The sequence below is a fragment of the Tyto alba genome, unplaced genomic scaffold, assembly GCF_018691265.1.
Source record: "Tyto alba isolate M040663 unplaced genomic scaffold, T.alba_DEE_v4.0 Super-Scaffold_28, whole genome shotgun sequence".
In the NCBI taxonomy this organism is placed as follows: domain Eukaryota; kingdom Metazoa; phylum Chordata; class Aves; order Strigiformes; family Tytonidae; genus Tyto; species Tyto alba.
The window spans coordinates 13001578-13029016 of NW_024881302.1; the positions used below are offsets into that span (position 1 = coordinate 13001578).

A 27439-nucleotide genomic window follows, 5' to 3' on the forward strand; every position below is an offset into this window, starting at 1 on the left:
TGTGTCTGAGATAAGCATTTTACAGCTGGTAAAATAAAGCAAATGGAGAGAAAGTAATAGACACAGTGTCACTAATGAGTCAGCAACAGAGACAGAAATCGGCCTTGTGCCAGACTGTTAGACCCTGCTGCCTCTCTTGCCTCCTTTGGAAACATTTCTTGTACCTGATAATTTGGCTGCTTGTTTCTGTTGACAGGTGTACTTTGCAACAGGTAATTTTCAGAAAAGGGAAACCTTTTTGGAATTTAATGTTGCTTTGGAAGGGACTGAGTAAGAAGAAAGTTTCTGACCTTTAAATATAGGTTTATGTGGCAGGCAGCAGGTAGGGAAATCCCAGCTGGAAAATATCCTCGGAAGTGTAGGATTCTAAACTTCTTGAAGTTATGTTGTAACTTCTTTTAGATAAGTGTGCAGCTGTTTGTGTGGAGAAGGCAATCACTTACATATCAATTCATCTGCCGTTCAGAATAAATGTTCTCCATGAAAATACTAAATTTGTAAATTAATCTCCCAAGTGTGCGAATGTTAGTGTTTGTTACACTGCTTTTGAAGTGTTCCCTTTTTACACACAAATTACAAGGGTAAATTAGACACTTAAATGCAAATTTTGTCTTCTTGTTTCTGCTGAGGGAAGTTGATTTCTTACCATGTTTGCAGCTCTTCTCTTTAATCTTAAATTAAACTGTGCAGATATACCTAGAAAAGGACTACGGATGTCTATTAAAATAGCAGTCTAATTTTGCAGCATTTATTCAACTCTGTAGGCAGTAATCTGCTTGAATTCAGTGAGGCTTTTGGGAAGACTGCATATGTACTGTCAAGATTGGTCCCAATGTGTTTGGGCAAACTTTTAATGTTTTATTTAAATTCTGATTTGTAAATCAGCTTGGACTAACTTTTAATGTGATATTTCACAAACTTTTATAAGAATAATTGAGGAAAAATATTTGAAATAATGCTAAATTTGTTTAAAATATATCTAAATTTAGATCAATGAAAATCAAATAGCTCTGAAGTTGGAAAAGTTGGCTATTTCTTGGTCTTTCAAATGATTACATTCAGTTAATGTACACAGCATATTGTATACCAAGCATTTTCCAAAGACACCATTTCACTTTTAATAATTTAAATATATACTAATGTTAGAGCCACTTTTTTTTTTTTTTTTTTTTTTGCTGTTGTGAATTTCACTTGCATTTGTGGATCTTGAATATCTGGTTTTGCAGCTGTTTCAATAAATCTACTGAATGATAACACTGAAATAACCCTTACACAAGGATGGAGGTGCAACCTCATCTCCAGTAGCCACGACAAACATAACTGAAGTATTTACAGGAGAAAAGCATTGCATCAAGGGTGAAATACAAAGATGCATTAAAACGTTAAACTCCTTTTTAAAAATGGCACAATTGTAGATGCTTAATTTCTTTGCTTAGGGAAAGTAATACAATGTCTAAGGAAGTAATCTCTAAATAAGTTGGGAGATGAGATCTTTCAGAGGAAAAAGGAAAAAAAAGGTGTTTGGGGAGTTTTCTGAAGAGACTGTCAAGAGCAGTTAAGCTGATGCATTGATAAATGTCTTTGGGATGAAGTTCTCGGTATTCTGTGTCTTAATGTGGTGAAAAGGAAACTTCAGTGAGTGGACATGTGGTATTATCCTATTAGAGCCCAAAGGTTTCCAGTGCCTTAGCTGCCTTGTTGAGTGGGTCTGTCAAAACATGGGAATTGTCCTAACTGAGGTATTCAGTGTAAAAATATGTATGATTGTAAAGGATGGAGCACAAAACACATCACCTCTGTGGTATTATTTATTTTTTGCACAAATGAATAGCTAAATTGTGGCACCTGGAGCAGGACGGTGGAAAGGGGAAAGCAGAAGAGCAGTGGAGCAAGGGAGGAGGTGGGGTGAGGGAAGGTGGTGGGGCCGTGGATCTGGGCAAGGAGCAAAGAGCTGCTCAGCAGCAAGGTGGGCCTGACACCAGGGCTGTGCTGGCGGCAGCGGGGCCCGGAGGAACGGGCACAGTGCTTTGACAGGCGGCATGTCAAGGTGGGGATGGAGCAGTGGGGATGCCCAGATGGAGCCAAATTCTACAGAGCATTTTTGTGATATTTGGCTGTGATCTGGAGCTTTTAGGGCTGCTTTTACTGTGGAAGTTGCTGTTCTACATTTATTCCCCTGAGCCCCACGGCAGGAATTTCTGGTTGACAGCCCCTGCATCAAGGGAAAGGAGAACACTCTAGGGTTTCCTGGGCTACCAACCTTTCGCTGGGGCTGTTGAAGTGGGGAGAGTGCTCAAGTTTGCCATTCTGCTGCCCCTAACCTGGTGTTTTCACCGTTCCTCCAGATCTAACACCCCCTCCCTCGGTTGCCTGGGTCTGACTCATTCGCTGGTGCTTGTGGAAGCAGAAGGGGGGGGGGGAAGGAGGGGGAGCCTTCAAAGTAGCCGCGATTCGTCTCGGTTTGACAAGGCGCCCGTGAGCTTCGCCCCTGCAAGGGCGGCGGGGCCGGGGGCGCGGAGCGGCGCGGAGCGGAGCGGGCCGGTGCGCATCCCGCAGCGGCGCGCGGGTGGATCCCGCCGGGTGGATCCCGCCGCCCCTTCAGGAGCCGGCGGTGCCAGTCCCCGCCGCTTTCAAGAAGCTGAGAGGAGGAGCGCGGGGGCTCCGAACCTGCCGTCCTGGGGAAGTGCTGCAGCAATATTGCAATTGCCCTTTAAATAGCAAGGAAAAAAAAAAAAAAAAAAAAAGGAAAAAAAAAAATATGAAGGCGCTTAAATACCTCCTGCCAAAAGTAAAGAGCAAATCTCAGTTGCAATGGCTCTGCTAAAACTTGATCATGCGGGATTTCAAGCGATAAAGAGCTGCCGGGCTTCTATTTACTGCGGTGGAAACAAGTTGCAGGATGATATCCAGGCATTAAGGGACCTATTTTCCACTTCGTTGTTAGCAAAGGAATCTACTGAAATGACTTTGAGGATCTTTAAATTGGAACTATGTGGCGGGAGAATGCAGTAAGTATTGTCTTTCGGGGGGGCACCGGTACGCGCCCGGCAATTGGGAAGGGGCTCGGGGGCACCGGCTGCCGCGCAAAAAGCGCGGCTCTCCCGGTAATCCCGGCTCTCCGCCCGGCTCTCCCGGTAATCCCGGCTCTTCCCCCGGTTCTCTGCCCGGCTCAGTGCTTGGCTCTTAGTTTCTGGCCAGCACCGAGGACCGGTTGGGAAATGCCGGCTGCCTCTGCCTGGCGCCTTAGCGTCCTACATTTAACTAGGGTTGCTTGAAGAAGTATCTTTATGCATATTTACTAGAAATAGTGAATGAAAAATCAAAGCAATCCGAGTTTTTCGTGGAGGGATCTGCTAGAGTGTGTCTCCCTGGGTTTATGATAAATTGAGAATGAATCAGTTCCGTTACAAGATCAAAAGGAGCTTTATCCCACACTGATTTAGCTGTTTTCCAGACTATGCTTGTTTTGAACCTGTCAAGAGAACTCCAGTGCTTGATCGTGTCAATCAGTTTGCTTCTAGCTGCTCTCTCCAGGCTGGATGTCTCTTCCTTTAGAGCTCAAACCCGTGCGTTTCTCTTGGGAGCCCAGGATTTTCCTGGCCCGGATAGGGTGCGGGACGTTTACCGGACGGCCGCAGGCTCACAGGCGCTGCTGTTGGGAAAGAGCTTAAATTTATTTCTAAGTGAAGCGGCGGGGAGGGGGGGGGAGGAGGAACTTTTGGATCTAGTCACTTTATTTCGGCTCACATGCCACACGAGATTGAAATATAAATTTATTTATTTCCCCTTCCCCGGCAAATCTGCAACCTGACTAACGGCTTTTCATCGTCTCCTCTTCTTCCCGTCTCGTTGTTCCTCCCCCCCCCACTCCTCTGTGTCCAGCCCCCCTTTGCCTGTCTCCGTGTCCGCGTAGCTGCCCTCCCGGGACGCGATGTCGCTCGCAGGCTGCGGCGGGGATCACGCGTCCGGCCAGCGGCGCGGAGGCCGCCCCTGAGCCCGGGCACCGAGGGGCGCGACATGCCCGCGGTCGCGACATGCCCTGCACCGCCACCGCCAGCACCGGCACCCGCCGCTCCGTCTCCTGAGGCGCTGGGTAGGTGGGACGGCGCCCCGCGGCCGCCAGGGGGCGCCGCCGCGCCGCCTGGGCTGGGGGAGCCGGGGGCGCTGCGCGGTGCGGCGCGGCGCGGCGCGGGGGGGATGTGTGTGGGGGGGATGTGTGTGGGGGGGTGTCTGTGCTGTGCAGTGTGACAGTTACACATTCCTGGGGTCTGCAGGAAGCTGAAGCGGCCCCGCGGCCGCAGGTCTTTAGGTGTGTTTGTTTCTGCCGCTTCCTCCGCTGCTGCAGCGGCGGGAGTCTGGCCCGCAGCTCAACCGCTCAGGAAGCACGGTGGCACGGATTTGCGGTTAAATGGGCTCCCAAGTGCTCGTCTCCTTGTCTGCCCCGAAAGGAGGTGATGATACAGCAAGCCCTTGTCTTGGTGTGTGCTTCAGCAGCAGATGATTGTGATGGATGGAGATAGGGCTGGCAGGAGGAGAGGAGAGATCTGAAAAATGCCACCCCTGATTGGATAGCCCTGCTAGTGTTTTCTCCGTGACGCTTTGCAACAAGCTTGGCTTTATGTGGCACAGGGACTCCCTTCTTGCAGCTAACAGAGAGCCAGTTATGGGGGTGGAAATCCCCCGGGGCACAAAACCAGAGAGAGATCTTGCAGAATCAGACCTGCTCTCCCGCTTCTCCCTCCTTCAGATAGTTCAGATCACTTCTGTGGCTCATCTCTCTCTCCGTCCTACTCTGTCTATATTCAGCCCCCTACAGAGATTCAGTGAAGACATGAAGTAAACCAATGCAGTGATGCTCATTTATGGAACACCCTCCCCTTCAGCACCAGTGACAACTTTGTATCTGAGATCAGCAGTTCTGAGATGCTCAAGCGAATGCTGCGTAAGAGGAGGGAGAAGAATTAAGACAGAATATTGTGCTTCTGAATCAGTTCCAGAAATACAGTAGACTGTGCTTGAGCAGCAGCTGTCTAGGAGAGATCTTCAGATATATAACAGCATGGCTCTGGGATGCTGTGAGATATATGGTATATATGGACTGGGATTTCCAGCGGACTCAATTTTCATCTAAATTCTCTCATTTTGAGCTAAAGTGCCTCTTCATGTTAGACTGTGACTAAATTTTAAATAGACGTTCAGGACAAAGGAAAACAGATTTCTGTGTTTTACCTGTTTTAGGACAGCAAGGTTAAAGCAAAGGATGATAAAGTCTTTTTTTAATGATGTCAGTTATTTTAATTTTATTGGCCATCCAAGAAGAATTTTAATGGGCCTTTCCTCTGAACTTGTGCTACATATTTTGTCTTGCTTGTGGGAGACCAGTTGTAATACTGTCATTGGCAAGACAACTTTTTGAGGAGATATAAGAGGCTTGAATTGAAACTAAGGTGAAGAATGCGTTATAAAGAGCCACTAAAGTTTGCATTGTGTTCAGAAGCGTTCTGTTTAAAACCTTCATTGGATATATAGAGTATATATGTTTTTCCTCTCTGTTTTTCTCATACAATGTGATCGCTTTTACAGGGGATAAAGCTGGCAAAGATGAGGAAAATTGGCTGTGCGCTCCTGGTACTCCAAGCTCTTCTGGCACCTTTGGATCTTGTTTGTGGAGCAGAGAAAAGTTATCCCATCCTGAACATTGCAGTGATTCTGGGAAGGACCAAGTATATCACAGAGAGAGATATCAGAACTCTCTGGACCAGGGAAATGTCAGCAGACCTGACTGTTGATGTCAATGTAGTGACCGTTCTGGTGAACCAGACTGACCCTAAGAGCATCATAACACATGTTTGTGACTTGATGTCAGGCACCAAGATCCATGGAGTGGTTTTTGGAGATGATACTGATCAGGAGGCAGTAGCTCAGATTTTGGATTTTATTTCATCTCAGACTTCCATTCCAATTCTTGGAATTCATGGTGGGGCCTCCATGATAATGGCAGATAAGGTAGGAAAATTTATTAAAAGCTTTCGCTAGTCTAATATACTTCACTGTGTTGGTCTCTATTGTGAATAATCACTACAAGCAGTTCAAAAAGGATGTTTCTAATTGTGTCTTTGTACTTTAAAAAAGAAAAAAATATATGGAGCAGTGTCCTCGTTGATCACTCATCAAGTATTCTGAAATATTTTTGAGTTCAGGGCTGAAACTCCACTTTCTGTCCATTGTAAAAGCAGTCCTAATGACATTTTACTCTTCAGAACGCTGCATGGTGGTCAGTTTAGAAATTTTACTAGAAAATATGACATAGGTCTATAAAACCAATCTCAAAATAGAAGGTTCGTAAAATGATTTTAGGGATAAGATGTAAAATTATAAACAGATACTCTGCAGTGCTTATACCAAATAGCAAGCAATAGACTTGAATGTATTTAAGGACAATAGTAGTAATAGGACAGTCATATTAAGCTGGACTTAATATGTAGATAACCTACTGCAGTCCATAAATTAAGTAGTTTTGCAAACTTGAACCAGGTCTTGTGTTCACTATACTTATTAAATTAGACTTTTCCTAACCAGGTACTTCTAATTTCCTACTATAGTTCATGAAAATCTACAATGGGGTTGTCTGAACTCCGGAGATAAATGACAAATTGTTTTGTTGGAAACCATCTCTTTATGTAATCTGTTGTGAGAATGGAATGGCAGAAGTGACTCATTTACCCAGCTCATGTTCCTTAACATTGTAACAATTTTTTAAAAATCCTGGCTGGCACTGCAGCATTGATTTTGTAAAGTGATGGCTGCTGTCTCTGAAACAGGGGCTTAGCACCGCGCAGGACTGAGCTCTCTGGCATGGACTGCTGCTCGGCCTGAAAGTCTGAGAGGAGCTCCCACCGTGGTGTAAAAGGAAGAGCTGAAGAGGGTGTTCAAGCGTGGGAAGTCATTTACTGGGTTTACAGCACAGAAGACATTTCAGTATTAATTGTAACTTCCTGATATTTTGTGCACTTTAGGGTTTCTTACTCATTAAATATTGATATTACTTCTAAGTGGCTTTTGGATAGTACAGGGCTCTCTGAATCCATCTAAAAATGAAGTGATCCGGATATGTTGTTACATAACTTGAAGGGGGGAAAAGGAAACAGGAAGGATGGGATGATTAGTTACAATGGAGGAATCAGCATTGAACTTTTGAAACTTTGTACCTTTAGGAAAGACCTTTTCCACTGGGATAAGATATCTGTCTCTCCTGTTATTTTAAATGGCCTTCCTTTAAAATTTATGTCATACGAGGGGAGGGCAGTAAGTGCTGAATTATGGCAGAGATTCCATAACAATGGCTTTGGCATCTTGATTTATATGGGAAGATCATTACAGTCAGTGCTGCTATTTTAAATGTAATTGCAATGATCAAGTTAGAGAGGCAGTTATTTAATGTGCTTTTAAATTACTGTACAGATTTACCCATCTTTATAAAGCGTCCTTTATATATATTTAGGAATTTTATTTCATACTTATTTCACTCAACTTTCTATGGCGGTATAAGAGCATGTGAAGATCCCAGCCAGTGCTGAGTGATGAAACACTGGCAGAAATCCTTACAGAATCAACTCCACACTCGGTAGCAGATGTAGGATGTTACTGATATGGATCTATTTTTTGCTTTTATGTAGGAGCCTCTAGAAAATTAAATAGATTGTATTTTTATCGTCTCAGTGAGTTAATACTATTTTCATCCTCTGCTAATATTGCCATTATTATATAATTGTCTTTGATTTTTAGGGGTTATCACAGTTTGCTAATAAAACATTTTCTTGCAGAAAATTGGCTTCTAAGATTTCCACTTGGGAAATCAAAATTGTTCTTTTGTGTGATAAGACAATCTAACAAAGCTGTCTTCAGTAGCTTGAATTGACTGAAGGAATTGTTTGTTCATGTAACTAAAATTGCCTTAATTTTTAACTTGGATTTTGCAAGGTGCAATATCTTCCACTGGGTTTGGAACATCACAGTAATGAGACTTGCCTATAACACTCTCTTAACTATTAGTTTAGGAATGAATTCCTGGGAGTTGAAGGTGAAATTCACAGTGCTGTCTTGAAGGCAGAGGAGATGAAGTCTGAGGGAGAAGGACTGCAAATGTAAAATCTGTCTTCCAAGTCAGTGTCAGGATTTTAGCTGAAACACATGGGTGTTGGCTAAATTGTGAAGCTGATCAGTGTTTAAAGTCTTCTGTTTTTTCTTGTACATTGAGATGGCTGCATATGCAAAAAAAGTTTCTTGGTCCCACTCCTGCTTGTGGATGTAGTTCTCTGGCACTCTAACAAAGCCATTTAATGTAAGTCCTTACCATGTGGCTCTAGCAGATATTTGCCTGCCCTGTGGCATTATGCTGGTACTGTGTTTTAGATGACTTTTACTGCGAAGTGTGTGTGTGTGTAGTAGCTGCTGCTTTGTAGTCTACCAAGCATGGCTGACACAAAGGTGGCAAACAGTTCAGTGAGTTCTGCGCCAAGTGGTTGTTATGATGCTTAACTGTCCTAAATGTGAACTAAACTGAAGGCACAGAAATGAAGTCATCTATAATGCTCTATACTGCTAAAGACTTTACTGGAATGACTCTGATTAGATAAGCTTACTGTATTCTCTATGGCTAATAAATACCATGTCAATGTGAATCTCAGATGAAGGGCCATGTCTTTAAAAAAGAAAAAGTTCCAGGTTTCTAAAGATGAGAGATGCCCACATTTGGAGTATGCAGTGATTAATGCAGGACATAAAGCTTTTGAAGTACTGAGTCCCCATGCGAACATCTGCTGTGGACGGTGTGGCATTTAGACTGCCGCCTCTGCTGGCCCAGCTGGCTCTGCTCTGCTCCACGTTGGTTAAAGTTGGCCTGCACCAGCTGAGGAAATATGTTGCTTGATACAGACTATGAAAATTAGCAGTCATGTGAAGCCAACAAACCTGGAGTGTTTTCTGAAGCTATCTGATCTGCCTTCCCTTGAACTGCTCCTTGGCTTTGGTCCCCAATTCTGCCACAGACTTAAAACATACTCAGATGTGTGATGGTCTACTGAAAGAAGATGAGAATTGTCTGGGGCATCTGTGCCAACCCACTGTGCATCACCATCCCTTGGAGGATGCTGAAAACAGACTGGCTGTTTATTCATCTTCTATCTGTTGACATTTGAGGGATCTCAAACTAAACATTACTTAGGAAATGTTTCCTGACTTGAGCATTTGGTTTTAAACTTAGTTGTGTTTGTTTCACCACATGCTCTCATTTTAGTGATAGTATTTATGATACTTTTCTAAAACAGATCATCATGGATAGTTCTGTGTCAATAATAAAAGATTTGTTTCCTTCACAAGACAGAAAAAGCCCCTATGCACTACAAATACATTCAGGAATACTTAGCGTATTTGAACCATAATGCTTTTGCATATTTCAAAATTAAGTCTTTCTAACCTTTCATTAGAAATCTTTCTGAAGGACATAACTTGAAGCATTTTATTGTCATGGAAGTACTGACAGTTATAACACATAACCAAACAGCATTAAAGGTGAGGGTAATTTTCCAGAGGAAATGTTATGCAAAAGAAATCCTTGCTTTTCTAAAAAATAAGTACTTTATATGGTTAAATTATAATTCTTCAGTATTCTTTCTGCCGATAATATTGGCAAGAAACAATTTTAATTGTTTATTATAAAATTCCTTTTGCATCTACCACCACCTTCAGATTTCCTTTTTTACCCCCATCCTCCTCCATAACAGTAAACGTAGAATCATAGAGCAACTGAGGTTAGAAGGTTGTCTAACCCAACCCTCGCTCAATGACGAGCTAACATCAAAGTCAGATCAGATCATCCAGTCCAGTTTATAATATCTCCATGGATGTAGATACCACAGCCTTTATGAGTAATCTGACCCACTATTTAACTCGTCTTACCATGCAAATATTTTCGCTGTATTGCATTAGAATTTCCTTTTGTGCTGTGACCACAGGCTCTTGTTCTTTTGCTGTGAGTCTCTGAGTCCAGCTCTGTCTCTGTGTAGTTGTAGGCTGCATTTGAACTTGTCCTTACCTGTTTCTTCTCTGGGAAAAGAGTTCCCTCAGCCTTTTCTTACAACCTCCTGCACTCCAGTCCTTTGAACTCACTCAGGTATATTGATGTCTTGTATGGGGGAACCCAAAACTGGACAGAGGATTGCAGATGTGGCCTCACAAGTACCAGAGGGGGGGATAATCCCTCCCCTCGAGCAGCTGGCTGTGCTCTTGCCCATGCAGCCTGGCTAGGCTTTGTCACCGGAAGGGTGCACTGCTGACTCATGTTCAACACATCTGCCAGACACCTTCCTCCCCCCCCGCCCCGTGCCCTATAATGCTGCTGGGATATTTATTAAGTTATCTAACAGAATAAGCAGAGAGTGAAACTGCAATTTAAAATCTTGTTCATTCTTTTGGTGGATATTTTTCAGGTATTTTGATGGAATATTGGCAGATGTTTGCATTACCTGTAATTTTCAACACATTATAGACATAGCTGGAATTTCTCTGTTCTTTCTCATTCCCAAGATACAAAAAACACACTTCACTTGTGCAAACCAGAACTCTAGGACCAGCCTTGTAACTATGATCAGAGCACATCCAGACTCCTGGCTCAGGTACTGAGATTTTACACTTCCTTATGTGTATATAACTTTGTATGCTGCTCTTAAGATTCTTCACATCTTACAACTTCTTTGATGTGTGTCTTCATAGCTCAGTGATCATATTAAAAAAGGTAAAAAACCCCCAAACTTCAAAAACCACACTTCATATTTGCACTATGCTTAAGTGTTCTTCAATTCTTATGCTTTGAAAATTACTGAGATGAATGGGGGTTGTTTGGTTTGTTTTTTATTGTAGAATCTTTTCTGGAGATCATACTTCATGGAGGGTGCTCATCAATTTGTATGTCTTCCATATGCGTTATGTAGATTTCTGTCCAGCTCATCTAGTTAGCTCATAAAAGCAGTCCTGTATTTTTACAGAAAATCTTACATTTAAATTTTGTAACTTTTCATTCCTACCCTTACTGAAACTGATAGTAGCATGTGTGTGACACTATACTCCTAAGCATATTAACTTTAGCTTTGGTTGGTACTGCGAAAGACCGGAAGATTAAACTGTAGTTTAATAAATGCTTTAGTGCAAAAATACCTATATTCATGTAACTGGTGTTTCAGGTCTAGGTATAGTAGCTTGCTCTACTCATTGCACACAATGCTACCATCTTCTGCTTTTTAAAGAAGTGGTTGAATTTTACTTTCCTTCTAGCTCTACTAATGCTGCTATGGGAAGCATAGCTTTCAGATATCCTCATTTTTATTTTGAAGTACAACAAAAATGTGGCATTGACTTCCTCTTGCAAATCTGTGTTTACTTGACCATAACCATAAAAGTAAATCTATATGTATTTTTTTTAAATACAGTTCTCTTGGACATCTGTAAAGATTTTTAGGACTAGGATTGTAATCTGCAGTTGTACCTTTTACACACGTATGCCATGATCATTGTTATTAAATGGTTAAAAACATGCTTGAAGTCTGTCTTACTGAGGTGAATGGAGTGAGCGGATACAAATTCTTGTGCTTTTCTTCAAGAGGAGCCAGCGCTCCAGAGCATGAGGTGGTTATGATACAGCATGCTGGTTTGCATTACTGTTCTTGTACTGTCATTGCTATGAGAAAGTAAAGCTTTAACGGCGAGAGCTGCAGTGTTTGCTGCTTTGAGCTGTGTCTCAGAACTCAGAGGAGCATTATATTAATGACATGAGCCTTGCTTTCTTGCTCTCTCCCATTCTTTTCTAAGGGATATTCCTAGCTATTTCTGAGATGATTGTATTCCTCATTCTCTTGTCCACACAAAAGTTTCCCTCTTTATTTAGCAAAGGAAAGCATGGAGGATTTTCTGGAATACTGTGAGAGTAGACTTGAACTGTCACACTTGTGGAGTTGAAGGGAGGGGGTATTTGGTTTAATTTTCCTAAGTAGAAGGAAGATAGTTTTGAAGAGATTGAGAATTTCTGTAGCTAACAAACAGATTGTAGGAAATGGAAATCTAGAGTTTACTTGATTTTTTTGATGTAGCTCAGGTGCAGGCAAGTTCCTGTTACTTTAGCTTGTTTGAGTTGACACTCTTGCAGCTGAGCCCTAGGTGGGATTCTATAAACAAGTCTTACTTAGGGGAGGTGAGTGTTTGGCTTCATTTGGATCTACTCATTTGCAGGAAGAGCAATATACCTTAATCTCAGAGGTACTATTTTCTTTCTTTGCAATCTGTCTGTTCTTACAGTTCTTAAAAACTGAAATCCATAAGTGTCTTTGTTTTGAGCAACAACATGTTAAAACTGCTAGTAAGTCACTGTTGTAGATCATCCATGCTATCTCTCCAAACTATTGCCTGCCTATAGGTAATGATAACCCAGCAGACTCCTGAGCTGTAAAAGTAGGACACCAGACCTTCAGCATAATTTTCTGCTTACAGACATTCTTGGTGGCATCTTCGCATTTTTTTTTTTTCACCCCCCCCAAGGACATTCTCAAATATAAAATCCAAAATTATTCCCTTTAAGTTACAACATAATAATAAGCTATTGTAAAGCACATAAGACTTTTCTGGCAATCAGAATATATCCAGAGAATATACCTGAAAATATTCATCATCATAAAATTATGTTTTTATGATGCAGTGAACAGAATGGACTTGATAACATGTCAAACACGTTTTTCATGTTTCATCTATTAATTATTTTTGAGAGAATGCTTAGATTATTTGAATAGACAGTTTAATAGTGTGTTTTAGTTGTCACTTATTTGAACTAAAATTTAATTTCAACAGTTTCTTTATCCTTTTTTTGGACTTGGTTGGAAGATGTGGGGTAGATATGCTTACCTCAGTGATGGTACAAAGAGCTTTGTATAGATAAAGAGAGAAACACTGCAACTGTTTTTATTTGTAGAACTCTATGGTCATCTGGGCCAGGTTTGCATGTATTCTTTTCTCCCCCTATTCCCCCCTCCCCCTTCTTTCTCTGCCTCCCTTTTTTCCTGGAGCTATGAGGTTGTGTGGATTTTACTGAGGGAGCCCAGCCTGAATTGTCTCCACACCATCTGTCACCATATTGTTTGTTTAAATCCTTGAAATTTTCTTCTGTACTTCACTGAAATAAATAAATAAATGTAGCTGTAGCAGCATCATTGGCTATTTATATTAGATTTAGACTTAATGCCCTTGAGAGAAAACCCCTGTGTTTGTAACTGAGTTACATAAGCTAGATGTGTGGTTTGTAAAAATGGAAATGGTTTTATTCTCTTAGTGCAGATCTCCAGGTGTGCTGCATGTGCACCCTCCAACTGAGGGCCCCTCTGGCTTCTCAAGATGGAGACTGGCTGGAGGTCTTATGGCCCCGGAGAGGCAGCGCTGCCCATGGATTATGCTTGGTTCTCCCTGCTGTTTCTAGGAAAAGCTTTTGTGCTCTCATGTAAATGCATAGCAACTAGCAGGCAGGCATTTCTTTTTGAGTATTTGCACTCAAAGAAGCTGTGCTAGAAGGCTGCTGCTGCTGATGTATCTTCCTCTATCCTGAGACTTGATATATTGGGTCAGGGAAAAGTTGAGATTCACAGACTCTGCATGAAACCAGAACTGGAAATAAGATTAGTTAGAAGGGGGAGTATTTAGATGAGAAATTAAAGTGTGTAGAAGAAATGTAGTATAAAAGCTGAACAACCAACAGGAAAACTAGTTTCCTGATATGAAAATGTGATATTCCAAGTTGCAGATGGAGGTTACTTGGTGTCCAGCAGCTGCAAGTTTATGGTATGCAGTTAATGTCTCACTTTTCCCAACAGCAGTTTTCCCAGTACTTTCCATGCACATGAAGCTGAAGTGATCAAAAAGCCTGAGCATTTGGAAGGAGGAGGAGGTCCCAGGTGTACAAGTTATCTCTCATTTAGGGAAGAGCAAAATTCCTCTGGAGAAAGGTCTGTGCCTTCTGGAACTCTAGGCATGAGGGGTCCAATGCTGCCTAATGGGGAGGGGCTGGGGAGTACACAGGGTTGAGGGTTCCCTGCATAACTTCTGTAATTGATTTAAACGTCTTGAAAAAGCCACGGTTTCTAGTCCAAATTTGTGACTAAGGTTTTGTTTGAAGACTGACTCTTTAAGCTTCATGTACAGATTAGAGAAATCATTCATAAATGTATATTCCTAGATAGTCTGTGTACTCCATTCCTATTCCACTCATCTCCTCAACAGCCACAGAGACTGAACTAAAACTGACCTAGGAAATCCAGCAACATATCTGAGGTCATAAACTGGTCCTGCACTTCTAGAACATGGGCAACAGTGGAACATCTCCATTTGATTGTGTGTTTATAGAACAGAGAATGCTTGGGAAGATCAACCTGTATTTGGAAACGGGCAAATTCAAAGCAAAAGTGCAGTCCCTTTTGGCTGTAATGCACTAAGCAGCACATTGGAGGGCTGTGGATGAGATTTGATTAAAGCATTAATATTCTGCATACAGTTCCAAAATGACTTCTGTTTCTTTTGAAGTCATCCTTTGTTTCATATTTAGGCATGATCAGGTCTGAGAAAGTTAGGTCTGTTTTTTTTTGGTATACGTGCAGGTGGTTCTCCCTGCTTTCTTCCAGGTTCCCTTGCTGAAGGTGGAGAGGTATGGCAAGAGAAGAAAAGGTTGTCATCTTCATGCTTTTAATATTTTTCTTTGAGTACATTCATTTACCTACTCCTCATGATGGATAGTGGTTTGGTGTGTTGAACTGTCTGACAGTAGTGTAATTTCCAAGTAGGATCACGTACACCTGTCTTTGAGTAGCTTGGATAAAGTACATTTTTTTCAGATCAAGACCATATACCTTTTAATTTAAGAATAATGTATCCTTTAATCTAGGTTTTGAGTAAGCTCTCTTGGGGAGGTGCTTTATTACCCGGTGACTCTTCAGTCAGTGTTTTAGGCTTTCTGTCTCCATCAAAGGGTTGCGCAAGTATTTTCCTTTTAGGCTTTTGATGAAGATAGGCTGGACTGTTTCCTTGTCACAAGTTAGCTGCTACAGCATGACTGAGAAAACCAACATTGGTCTCTCTCCATGGCCTCTGCTTAGTGTGTGTAACTGTTTTATAGCCTTTTGTGCATCTCTGAGCAAGATGTTTCCATAAACATGTTTCATTCAAGGGACTTCTGGGTGGGAAGCTGCTCATCTTTTCAACCTTTCCTTCTGTTTGCTTTACTTGACAGTGGGTTTTTTTAATGTTTGTTTTTTTTTTTTTTTCCTTTTATTTTGTGGTTTTGTGTCCTAACTTTTGGTTCAAGATTTCTGCCTGCAATTTTGTTGTTCCAACGTTTTGTCTATGTGTGCTGACCAGCTTGCCTCTTCATGTGACTGGAATTAACAATAGGACTGCTTTGTTTTCATTACATTGATTTTGTGTCTAGTGGAAACACACTGCATATGTAGAACCACTATGAAAGAGGAAAGAGCAGAGATTTTGTAGCCACATTCCAGCTCAACACAATTTACAATACAATTAGGAATGACACTTATAATTGAATAAATAGAAAATAGAATTAAGGTAATCTCTAAGTGTGTGATGTTCCTGTAATGAGTTAGTTTTAGGAGATACAGAAACATATAATTACCAGACAAATTACATGTTATTTTTTGTGTGTGAGGCTAATTAAGAGTTCTGGGTAAATTGCGTTGGCAGAGGCACCAGAGCTATGTGAAGTACCTGACTGGGAAGAGATAAGGCTTGTGATTTCATTGTAACAAAATGGATGTAAAAACTCTGGAGACTGTCTATGTTCTAGCCAAGTACCATTTAGGATAGTCTGCTTTATTTTCAATAGTTGCATTATGTTTGTAGTAAATAAGTTAACCCTGTCCTTTGGTTTTGTTTTGATCTATTTACCATCCCCTCCTCTCTGCTTTCTACATCTGCATTTTAACTATTGTTATCAGCAAAAAGGCTGAAATTTCCTGTTGTGGAATCTGGTTTCTAGTGAAAGGTGTGGATGACTCCAATGCTTAGCCTGCAAAACATTAAGCTCTGTCACTGAAATATGTAAGAGCAAACTGGTGCAAAAGTTGTAAGAAGAAACATTTGTTTCCTTTGCTTGTTCTTAGACTTCATTTTTCTTACTCAGCTTCTTCTGTATGCAGATCTCCTTCCACCAAACAGCTGCTTCCAAACACCCTCCTGTTCTGCTGTCTTCACCTGCATCCTTATATTTGCTATTCTACTTTATACTTGACTGTCACTCTATTGTTAGTTAGGGTAGGGATTTGTGTTTTTTTTTGTTTGTTTGTTTGTTTGTTTGTTTTTTATTGCTTTAGTTGACTTCTAGGAGAAGCAAGGTTGACTAGGAGAGAATATACCTCTCAACTTAAAATTATGTATTCCTTAATGTTATGAGTATTGGGACTCTTTCAGTGTACACAGAGCACAGATGATAGTTGTGCTAAAATAAGATTAATTGGAGCAAATAACTCTCTGGAGTCCCAAGAAGAAAGTAAAAAACTGTTATGATTTTAAGCCAAGCCTGTTTCTATTTAACAAGCAGAAAATAGAGAAAGGATGAGAAACTAAACCAGGTGAGTTGGAGTAACATTGGTGGAGAGCTGAGATGGTGATAAACAAGCAATAGAAATTGCTGATTAAAGTGATCTATTTGTTGAGAAAGAAGTATGAGAAAACCAAAAGTATTCAAAACTGTGAACAGTTTCCATCTCAGTTCTCTTCAGGGTTCCTGGCCTTGGGCAATTCTCCTGCCCTGTGTCACTCCATCTTCATTCATTGACCAGCTTTACTTATTCATATAGGGGGATATTTGCTTTTTTTGGTGGAATGTAGAGAGTTGTAGTTAAGTATCTGGAAACAGATGTATTGGAGCCTGCATGTTTCTCTTCTAATGTAATTTAAAATTTCCCTACTACTTTTATTTTTTCCATTAGTATCATCTCTGGGATAGTGTCAGTCTATAGGCTTTCTTATATACAACTGTCCCTTTGTTTTACTATGCACTTGGCTGGCTACTGTGTGCAGCACTGATGTCCTATGTAAACATCAATTTCTATAGAAAATGGAAATATTTTTAAATAATTATGTGATTTGTAGAAATATATGAACTTTTTTCTATGTTCACTCTGTTTGGGTGCTTTGTGGGGGTGCATACTACCTCAGATTTTTAGGAACCGGCATTTGAAAATATATTAATGATACCCTTTTATCACTGAATTTCAATTCAATTAATCTGAGATCTCCAATTAGAGGCTTCAGAATACTTGGGGACAGGAGAGACTGACAGTTAAAATACATGAAAATAGATTGCTTTCCACAGTGGTAAGGTGGCTTGCTGATGCTGCAGTCTCTCCCCATATGTGAATGTGTTTTGCTGTTGCTTTAAAATATTATTCTGAGACTCATGCTTACTGGCAATTACCTTACTTACTTAAACTGTAGTTATGTGCACAGAACAAAGTTATAGATTGTGAATTACATAAATGCTAATGTCGTCTAAATGACTGGTTGCATCATGAGGTTGAAAATGGGCAATGTCTTCAGAGAACAGAGCATAAGAAAGTGTCAGACAAGGTTAGCTTTGGCTCTTTGCAGGGTAAGCTCACTGGTGGAAGGAAAAATATAAGTTTACATGATTTTGCCCCCAGGTTGGCTAAAGTCAACAAATGATCTTCATAGCCATTTCCAGATATACTCAACCTGTCGTTTTCCCAGTCTTAACAATTTTGTCATGTCACATGCTTTCCTTTACTAACATATTCCAGGATACGGTTTTCTGGCTACAATCTTTTTTGCTTTCCCGTTGTTCTTAACTATCCATCACCATTTTATAGCACAGGAATTACTGGAATATTTCCAATGATCAGTGAATAAGTGAAATGACACTAAATAGCTGACTTAGGACAAGTGTAAATAATAAAATAATCTTCACGTTTAAAATATCCTGAACAGTTACTTAGTGGTTCCTCACTATACAAAAATATTTTCAGATTCCCAATTTCTCATGAAAACATTCAATGGTCTCTGAATTGGAATTTAAATGAACATGTGGGAAACTTATATGGGAGCCAGCTGTCACCTGCAGTGTGTGTGCCTTTAATGGTCATTGAAAGCCTTACCAGTCTTTTTTGTGTGCTTGTTTAAGTTATTTTATTTCTCTTTAAGTGTTTCCTTGTATGAGATGACTGTTGGATGAGATGAACTGTTTTCTGGTTTACATTTTTCACAGCACAAGATGGAGAACTTAAAATAGTGAGTTATTTCATCCAATAATAAAATGTAACGGTCCAGCTCAGTAATCCCTATTCTATTGTAAATCCTTTAGATTTGTTAAAATGCAATGCACACTGACTGAAAGTGGTGAAAATTTAAGCCAAAAAAACAATGAACTTTGCTCATTTCCCACCCTCTACTACTTCTTTTTTTATTATTTTTTTTTTATTTTTTTTTACTGTCTGATAAATTATAGGCATGCAAAACCTTATTTTTAAGTAACTTATGCGGAAAACAATTCTCTAGGTCAGCAAGGGCATTTCTATATGCCAAGGATCATACTCCTACTAGGAAAAGATAGCATCCAGATCATGTATGACTCCCACATGGAAAGCAAAAATACTGCTTGTGGGTTCCTGGCTGTGGCACAGTTGATTTAATTGTAAACTAAAGGACTAGGAGCAAGTGCAAATTAAACAATTACTTTAAATCTTTAGTCCTTTAATGCCTATTTAAATGCTTTTCCTGAAGATTTGAATGCTGCAATGTAACAAAAAGCCTTCCTAATAAGGGGATCTAGTATGTTTATGTAAAAGGCATAAAGATTCAGACATAGCCTCTTAATATCTGAGGTGGAAAGTCCAACCAACACATTGGACTTAAGACCTATTCTGCTTAGAAGAGCAGTCTCTAGTTAAAGGAATGATTTGGTATGTTAAGGGCTGTAATGGTACTTGGGCTGCTCTCTTTGAAATTACTTATTGGACTGCTGATGAAATATCTTGTTGACATGTTACCTGGTTTTACTTAAGTGAAACCTGATACTCTATTTAAACTTCATTTTGGTAATCAGATTTTTGCCTTAACAGGGGACTTGAAGGTTTCGTTTGCATGTTTAACCCAGTTAAAAACTCTGTTATTAAAACAGCTTTTCTGATTCAGCTCAGATGGTGGTATATTTTTCTTCATAACAAGCATTTTAGTGTTGTATTAAAAAAACCCACATTCTGCCTCCCTTAGCTTCTTTTTAAATCAAGTATGTACAATAAGTCTGACTCCCTGTTGAGCTGGTTTAATCATTTGTTTTTCCATCTGCGGAGAGCCAGTTCCCGAAGTAACTTCAAAGAGCCTTGCCTGAGTAAAAGCTTCCAACTTCGGAACCACAAAGATTACAGAAATATGCTTATGCAAGAGCTTGAAACCTCTGACTGTCTTGGCATGGAGGCTACAGCTGAATATTTGCCTCTGTTCTTCTGTTACTATAGACCTTAAAAGTTTGTAACTGGAAATTTTACTGCCACTCTGCCTCCCACGGTAGCTGTGCAGTGTGATGTGTTACACAAGTGCTCAGACACCGCGTCTGTAGGCTCGAGGGGAGCACTGGTTTTCTGGGTCTTGAGGTGATCTCGTATGTAACTTCATCAAGAAAACAACCATAAACTTCAGGCTTGACATAAATTGTCTATAGATAGTCTGAAGACTTTCAGTAGCAAATGCAGACTATTTGTTACATTGTAGATTTAATCCAGCCTGATTTGTTCAGGCCTTAATCAAGTGATGAAGAAGCTTCAAGTGAAATTGCTTCTGGGAGAGTGGTATCTTCCCTTCTTAATTTTTAAAATTTTCTGTGTTGACGTGTAATTTCTCAGCTTGCTAAAATTAAAAACTATCCCTGCCTAATACAGGTAAATAGATATGAGATAAATATTTTATATCTAATGGGTATGTCATATTTTTGAGTACAGTAACAAATATAAAGTAGCTAAAATTGCCACTAGGGTGTTTGTGAAAATCTGCTTCATAAAATTGCAATATAAGTAATTGTCTTAATTTCTATGGTCTTCCTAACTGGAGGCTGTGCCTTATTCATGGAATCCCAATCCAGCTGTTGTCATTATTGTTTTGGAGAAATGCCTTTTTTCTTTTTTCCAGCAAAACTCTTAACTGAAAATCAGTGTGTCTGGGATTTGTCCCAGATTAATTTCCTGTGGAGAGAAGGTCTTTGAGTTTGGTCTCAGTACAAGGATTCTTCTGGATTATAATACATGTCAGTAGAAATGCAGTACTTTGATTTTTAACTGAAGCAATTTCAGATATTAATTTTTGGCTTAATTGAATCCTTACCACAAGCAAATCTCATTCTGGCATACCATTTCAATTGCACAGACTTCAATTTCTGACTAAGGATTGGAAGGATTAACCCAGATTTTAGCGGTTCACTTCATGACCGGTTGGATAGGATTAAAATCTCTATGCTGCTCATTCTGGCTGTTTATTCCAGTTTTTGAATATTAGTTATGTCTCTTGACCAGAACTAGAAATTTTCTGAGAATAAGAGTACAGCTAAAGGACAGTATTTTGAATTGACTGAACCGCATTGTATTTCAGTTTGAAAGCCCCCATGCTTTGCCTGTTTACAGAACCACAATATATAGTTTAGCATATTCTAGATTAATTTTGAAGTATTAATAAATTTATCAGCTTTGAGACATTGTAAAAATAGATGGTTTATTCCTTTAATTTTTTCTAAAATAAGAACAGCATTATGTTTATTAGGGCCAAATTGTAACATCTGGCTAAGAACTTGTTGCATGCAACAAACTTTTCTGGACCAAAATCTGGCAGATTGTTCCTGTATTTTTTCTGTTAGTGTTGCTATTGGAAATAAGAGACAATTTCACTTCACTGCACAGGAAATGGAGGAACTTCTGGAATATTGTCTGCAATTAGCCTTCCACAATCTAAAAAACCCTGGCTAATTTTGTAATGGGTTTAGAAATTAGTTACTTCAGTGACTGGGGAATGGAAATTCTCACCTGAAGGGAGACAAGGTCAGCTGGTTTTGTATAATCTAGGAAAAATGAGGCTGGGAGAGGAATATAGTAGCTAGGTACAAGATGAAGAAAAACTGATGAAACAACATAAAATGAGTTGATAGGAGGACTGAAGTTAAGGTGAGCATCATTTGGGTGGGAAATTGATAGTAGTGAATAGTATTTAGAAGGAAAACTAAGATGTTCCGGGATGGCAGGAAGCCGGCTGGTGTTATGATGGAAACTGGTCAGTGAATGAAGGATGAGAACTTGCAGCATGAAGTTCTTTCTAATCCTACGTTCTTTTCTACACTTATAAAACGCTTGAGATAACCATACAATATGTGAATAAGATTGTCTCCAAATCTATCCAGGCTTATATAAATGCTCTATTTGGTGAAGATGAAGTGGGATGAGCTGGAATCCTGATGTACAGCTGATCAGAAAGTCAAGGACTGTGCTTAACAGCCTTGGAAAGACAGACTGGCCTTGGGATCCTTGTAGGAATATAGTAAACTATGTTCTAAGAATTTCTAAAGCCTCAGCTCCTAGAGAAGGATATACTTTTTATTTCCTGGAGAAAAGTTAATTTTACCTTTTTAAGTAGAAGAATTTATGACTGTTCTTTGGGTATTTCTGCCTTTTTGTATTTTATGCACTTGCGCCTCAGGCAGCAGCAGAATTATTGAGAGTTGTGATGAAGACATACTCTTGACTTGGAAAAACAACACAATTTGCCGCATGTCATCCTGTTTTATTAGGGAAAAAGAGAACCTGTCAACAACCATGGAGCTACATGGTTGGAAGGTTACGGTATTTATAACAGTGAGAGCCTTGAGTTCTGTGGTCTAGTGACCATAATCTGCACATGATGTTGCCTGCATGTCAGACATGCTATGCAGTGGTTTACATAAATTTGTGGGCAGTCTGGGTTGCAGTTGGACACTTAAAATGCTACAGTTCTTAGTGGCTGTGCTGGACATTCACTGCAATTCTGTGGATTGAAGACAAGTGGGACAAGCATGAAAAAAATCTGATGTTTTTGATGGTAATGTGTGCATAATTGTGTAAAAATCAGATCCCCATTGTGCTTTCTTCTGATAGCTGAGTGGTCTTGTTTTTCTTTGGAAAACAAAGCCATTAGTACCCCCTTTGCATTAACATGTTCCACAGGATGCTTTTGATTTTGTTCTGTTTGGTTTCTGTGTTACATAGGCATGTAGAAGCCAATCATAAACTGTTCATGTTTTTCATGTTCTTGCAGATTACCAGGTTTAACAAGTTCCTCACTCCTATCCAATTGCTTCTGCCTATTACCAGTTACTGTGATAATTTATTCCGAAGACCATAATTCTATGACCTTCACATACCAGAAAGAAAGATTTAAAGCATCTTAATGCTCAAATACGTGTTTTCAGGTTCAAGTCTGTGGTAGAATTTCTGTCTCTGTAAATAATCAGGAGTTCTAGACCAACCAACTATCTTTGACACCGAGAATTGGCTTGCTGAATATGCTGACTTTCATTCAAAAGTTTGGTTTATAGAGCAAAATCCATTAGTTCTTTCTTGTGCTATGGAGAAAGGGTTTCTAGTGAGTGCCATGACATGCAGGGGATATATCATGTGCCATAAGCTAATATGTACATAGTGAATATAGAGAGGTAATGAAAGTGTGATTGTTGTAAGTAACTGGGTCAAGGAAGTAGAAATTGCTGTATGATTTTTTTTTTTATTTTTTTTTTTTTACTGAGGGAGCAAAGCTGATGGAATGGTGTCTGTGAAGAGATGTAGAAGATCTGTGTTTCTTCGTACTGGGGAAGGATATATTTAAAAAAATCCCAACTATATCAGTGTACAGATAAGCATTTTTCTGGGTTTTAGGCACTTATTTCATTTCAGGGTCTGGTCCCTGTCCCTTGTCTGGCCACATTTTGTTGGTGCTACTTCACTCCTGAGATTGTACCTGGAGCAAACTATTTCCCTCCGGGTGGAAACCTGAGCATGGAAGGTAGGATAGGTTGCTCATGGGTGTGCTCCTTGTGGGTGCTGTGTGCGTAGCAGATTTGCTCCCACGGGCGGGCATGCAGGGGAGCTCAGCCCTGGACCCAGAGGCCAGCCCTGTGTTTCAAGAGCAGCAGTAATGCAGATGGTGCCACTTCCATCTGTGGCTGACATAAGCTGTGAGAAAGAGTTTCAAAGACTCAGTGAGACAGAAAATGAGACCTAGAGATATTGATAAATATCCTTTTAAACTCTGAAAATCTCTCCTGGCTGTTTCTCCTGGGCTGCTGTGTTTTTCCACACAGCTGTCCTGAGGAACTGATGATTTCAGGTGTCTGCTCACAGAGCTTGCACAGTTGTCAGCTGTGAAGGGTTCCTCAGAGACAAGGTACTTCATCTGGCATTGTTGAGCAACTGGAAATGAGTGTTACTAACACTGAGAATTTGATTTTATTATTGAATAGCTCTTAAAAAAGGCTACAGAAGGTAATGCATTTCAGAATCCATATTTTTTTGTGCAGATTCAAGCTGGGTAAGGATGTATTCTCGGTACCAGTGGGAGGCTCTGCTCCAAGTGCAGGACATGATATACACATACAGCAGAAGATTAGCGAAGGAAGACTGTAAAAACATTAGTTATGCTGCATTACGTTTTTGTCATTCTGTGTGGCTGGGTTTAAAGAACTGAAATGGTGTCCTTGCAGGAATGGCATATTCTTTCTAAAATACTTTAATGAAATGACCAAAATCTTTGCTGGTAATTTACAGTGCCTGGAGAAGAAGGTTAAAGTGATGTGCTAATGAATGCTACATATGGTCTGCAACACATGGGTAGTACTGTTTATAAATAAATTTTTCACGAAAAAGGGCTGAACAGCAAATCAGATAAAATTCTGTTTCAAAGTGACCAAGCCTGTTTCTTCCCTGAAGCAATTCAGACTTCTTCCAGACTTCATTAATACTGGAATTATCATAATCTGTTTACCTCTTACAGCTATTTTGGTTTTAGGGACTTGCAGAAGCCAATTGTTTTGTGATAAAGTGTTTATTAATGAAAATATGTGGCCATGTGGAGAGAAAAGGCCAGTGCTGGTGTAAAAAAAATGCTCCAGAAAGTTTAAGGTATGCCTAGCTGTGCATTTGGGAGAGAAGAAAAACAATCAGAGCAGCATTCTTGTTTTTAGTGTTGTTCTGTTGCTTGCGTGATGATCCTTGCTTTCTGGCAGTGCCAGTGAGGTAGAAAGAAGGATACATCTCGGTTTGAAAAAGATGGATGTGTGCTCTGTTTGTACTCAGGTGATTAAATAAAGCAGTATGAAATGCTGGAAAAAGTTAGTGTAGTTTTGTGAACTCCTTGTCAGGGCACAAGTTCACGGATTTCTTTTTGAAGCACATGTCTTAATCTCTGAGGTAATGAACCAATTTTACTAAGTGTTTCTGTTTTCACGGATTTACCTAACAGAATAGAGTATGTGCAGAGTCATGAAACAAAGTTATATTACTAGCGCAGCCAAAACTCCTGGAGATGCCTCCATGTGCACCAATAAAGCCAGTTCCTTTGAGCACCCAGGCATCATTCCCTGACTCTGCAGGGCTGCTGGTATCCTTCTGCTTGGGGCATTTTTGTTATAATAGTTCTGCCTCCCCACAAAAGCATCTGCTTCATGAACTTGAGCCCACATCTGATTTTCCTCATAAATTTAATTTCTAATGACATATAACATTATACAAATAATTATTACTAGTTCCCCTAATTCTTATAAACATGCTCTTGGGAATGCTTTCACCATTTTGCATTTCTTTTTCTCCCCTTGTTTCATTTATCAGTTGAGGTTTAGGGATGATTTTGAGGACCACCATCTGCTTTCAGCTTTATGTTCTTCTTATCAGTTGTGCCTTGATTCCCTTCTTCCTCCCCCATGCTGCCACGGTCTTTGTGTTCTAGATCTACTTCTGCAGATACACAGAGAACTTTGGAAAGGTAGTTTGAGTTTAAGTTCTCTTTTACATTCCCTTGCTCCTTTGCTGCATCTGATCTAGACTGACTGGCACACAGAAGCCCCCAGGTCCTAAGCTGTGTTGCCTGTGGTCTGCCTCTGCTAAGAGTGAGAGTTGGTCTCCTGCCTCAGTTTCATTGGAAATCCCCTGGAATGGCAGTTGTGCTTTGTGTGATATTTTGGACAGAAAATTTGCAGAATTCACCATGTGCGTTTTTACAAAGTGAAGATCAACATGCTGCAAAGAGACCAAAACAGGAAAAAACATCTAGCAAGTCAGCAAATGAACGGTCTAGTCTGTCTAGTCTCTTTTGTTCAATGGAACTTTTGGAAAAAAAACAACCAACCAAACAAAAAAACAACCTCCCCCCCCCCCCCCAAACCCCAACCCCAACAACAACCAAAAAAACCCAACAAAAAACCCCACCATGTATTCATAGTTTCTAATTTTAGTCAAAGTAAAACATGCACTCAAAATCAGACCCTTATTTTCAAACTTGAATGTTCCCAGAGTAAGCATTTAAGTTTGTAAGTACCTAAGTGCCTGAACAGACATGCAGGAAAATTTGTATTCCTCAAAGGGCTTAAGTACAAGACAAAGGCAGATACTAGCATCTAAATAGTTGTTGCTCACATATGAACATCAGATACACGAGTTGCCTTTTGTGATGTCATCTTCTATTGATGTATTTATTTTCTGTTGCTTTTCTCTAAAAGGTGATTAACAAGTCCTGGTGAGTGATAAATTTGCTCAGAAACTGGTGGTGCTAATGAAGAGGCATTTCTGTGAAGAGGGAGCAATTTGGAAGGTTGCAGGCATGACTCCTAGAGAAGGGTGTGTGGGTCAGGTTTCTTTGGTCACGTATGTACCAAGACCTCTCAAGTTCAGGCTGGCACTTTGTCTGGCGGATGGTAAATCTGCTTTCCATAACATCATCTGTGGTTTGGGAATAGCAGCAATTTTTACTTCATTGTTATTTCAGATTTGGACTATTGAACCATGCTGAAGTGTTAGCTTATTCCATGTACTACCCGCTCGTATACAATTTTTGTGTATATTTGTAATATTTTAGGGTTGAAGCAGTAGACACTAGCAGACACACAGATTTGGAAGAAGTGACTAGACAAAGCATTATGACAGAATGAAGCAGAGGATCCTATTATTCATGCTGTCAGAAAGGTAGTTTCTGTCAACTGTGTGATCTTAGTCTTTAAGGGGTGTTGGGGTGGAAATCAATAACCCAACATACTTTCCCAGTCTGGCACTTACTGTTCTAACTTTTCTCATTTTCTCCAGTTTAGTCCAGTGAGCAAAGTCTCTTATTGACCTTACCAGGTATATGAAAATCTGTATTTTCCTCTGGCATTTAGAATATCTGCTATGTTGATTAAAGTCCTGATGATCTGTTTCTCTTTGGGAACTGCCTTGATTAAGTGTTGAAGCAAAACAAGGGATTCGTTCCCCCCTTCCCCTGGGCAGGCCGGGGCTCAGCCATCCCCAGGGCAGCCGGGCTCCATCATGTGTAACTTGGTCAGACAACACCATCATTCCAGACGTGCCCCCTGCCTCCTCCTTCCCCAGCTCTCTGTGCTGAGCATGAGGCCACATGGGCTGGGCTGTCCCTGGGGTCAGTCGGGGTCAGCTGTCCCGGCCGTGCCCCCTCCCGGCTCCCTGTGCCCCCCCAGCCACTGGCAGGTGGGGTGAGGAGCAGAAAGGCCTTGGCTCTGGGTAAGCACCCATCAGCTATAAGGAAAACACCCCTGCGTTGTCAACACTGGCTGTGTCTCTCCAGAAGAGAGACCATTTGTGTTCCATCTGTGAAGGATATGAGTGTGTCTGCAGAAGACAGACAAACCAGAATTTTTGCTGTGTGGCACTGTGCAAAGTAAGTCCTGTAAGTACTACGCTGTTGACTGAAATGGTTTTAGTCCAGAAATAGGTATCTTGTTGCCTCTTTTTATTATCTGTCATACTTTTCCCTTAAACTCGCTAGTCATTATTAATGATAATTAATATTAAATTACCCTATCAATTCAAAGTTGAAATGGTAGCGTTGGTGAGACTATAGGAATATATTTGGTTGTGGGGGAAAAAAATGGGTATGTGAGGTACTGATATAGAATTAGAAAAAACACTGACGTAGGCTGAAAATGCATTTATGCTTATGACAATCACATGAATAGGTGTTATAATTACTAAGATAAATGTTTTGTATAGTTAATGGTATGAAATCTGTTATTTAATGTTGCTGCACAGTGTATGCAAATGCATTATAACATAAACAGTGCATCCCATTTTAAAGGTGTTTTCCTCTGTGT

At 40.3% G+C, this 27439-nt stretch overlaps 1 protein-coding gene across 3 annotated transcripts in view; it reads left to right on the top strand.

Annotated features, from left to right (window-relative positions):
* Positions 1 to 2406: 2406 nt before the first annotated feature.
* Positions 2407 to 27439, top strand: part of GRIN2A (glutamate ionotropic receptor NMDA type subunit 2A) — a 191412-nt gene continuing 166379 nt past the window's right edge. For 2 of the 3 annotated variants that reach the window (XM_042798702.1, XM_042798703.1), the window contains exons 1-3: positions 2408 to 3008; positions 3883 to 4093; positions 5584 to 6006. In XM_042798702.1, coding sequence (XP_042654636.1) covers positions 5602 to 6006 — 405 coding nt within the window. In that variant the 5' untranslated portion in view covers positions 2408 to 3008; positions 3883 to 4093; positions 5584 to 5601. Of the gene's footprint in view, positions 3009 to 3882; positions 4094 to 5583; positions 6007 to 27439 lie in introns of all 3 variants that reach the window. The other variant, XM_042798701.1, reaches the window with a different exon arrangement.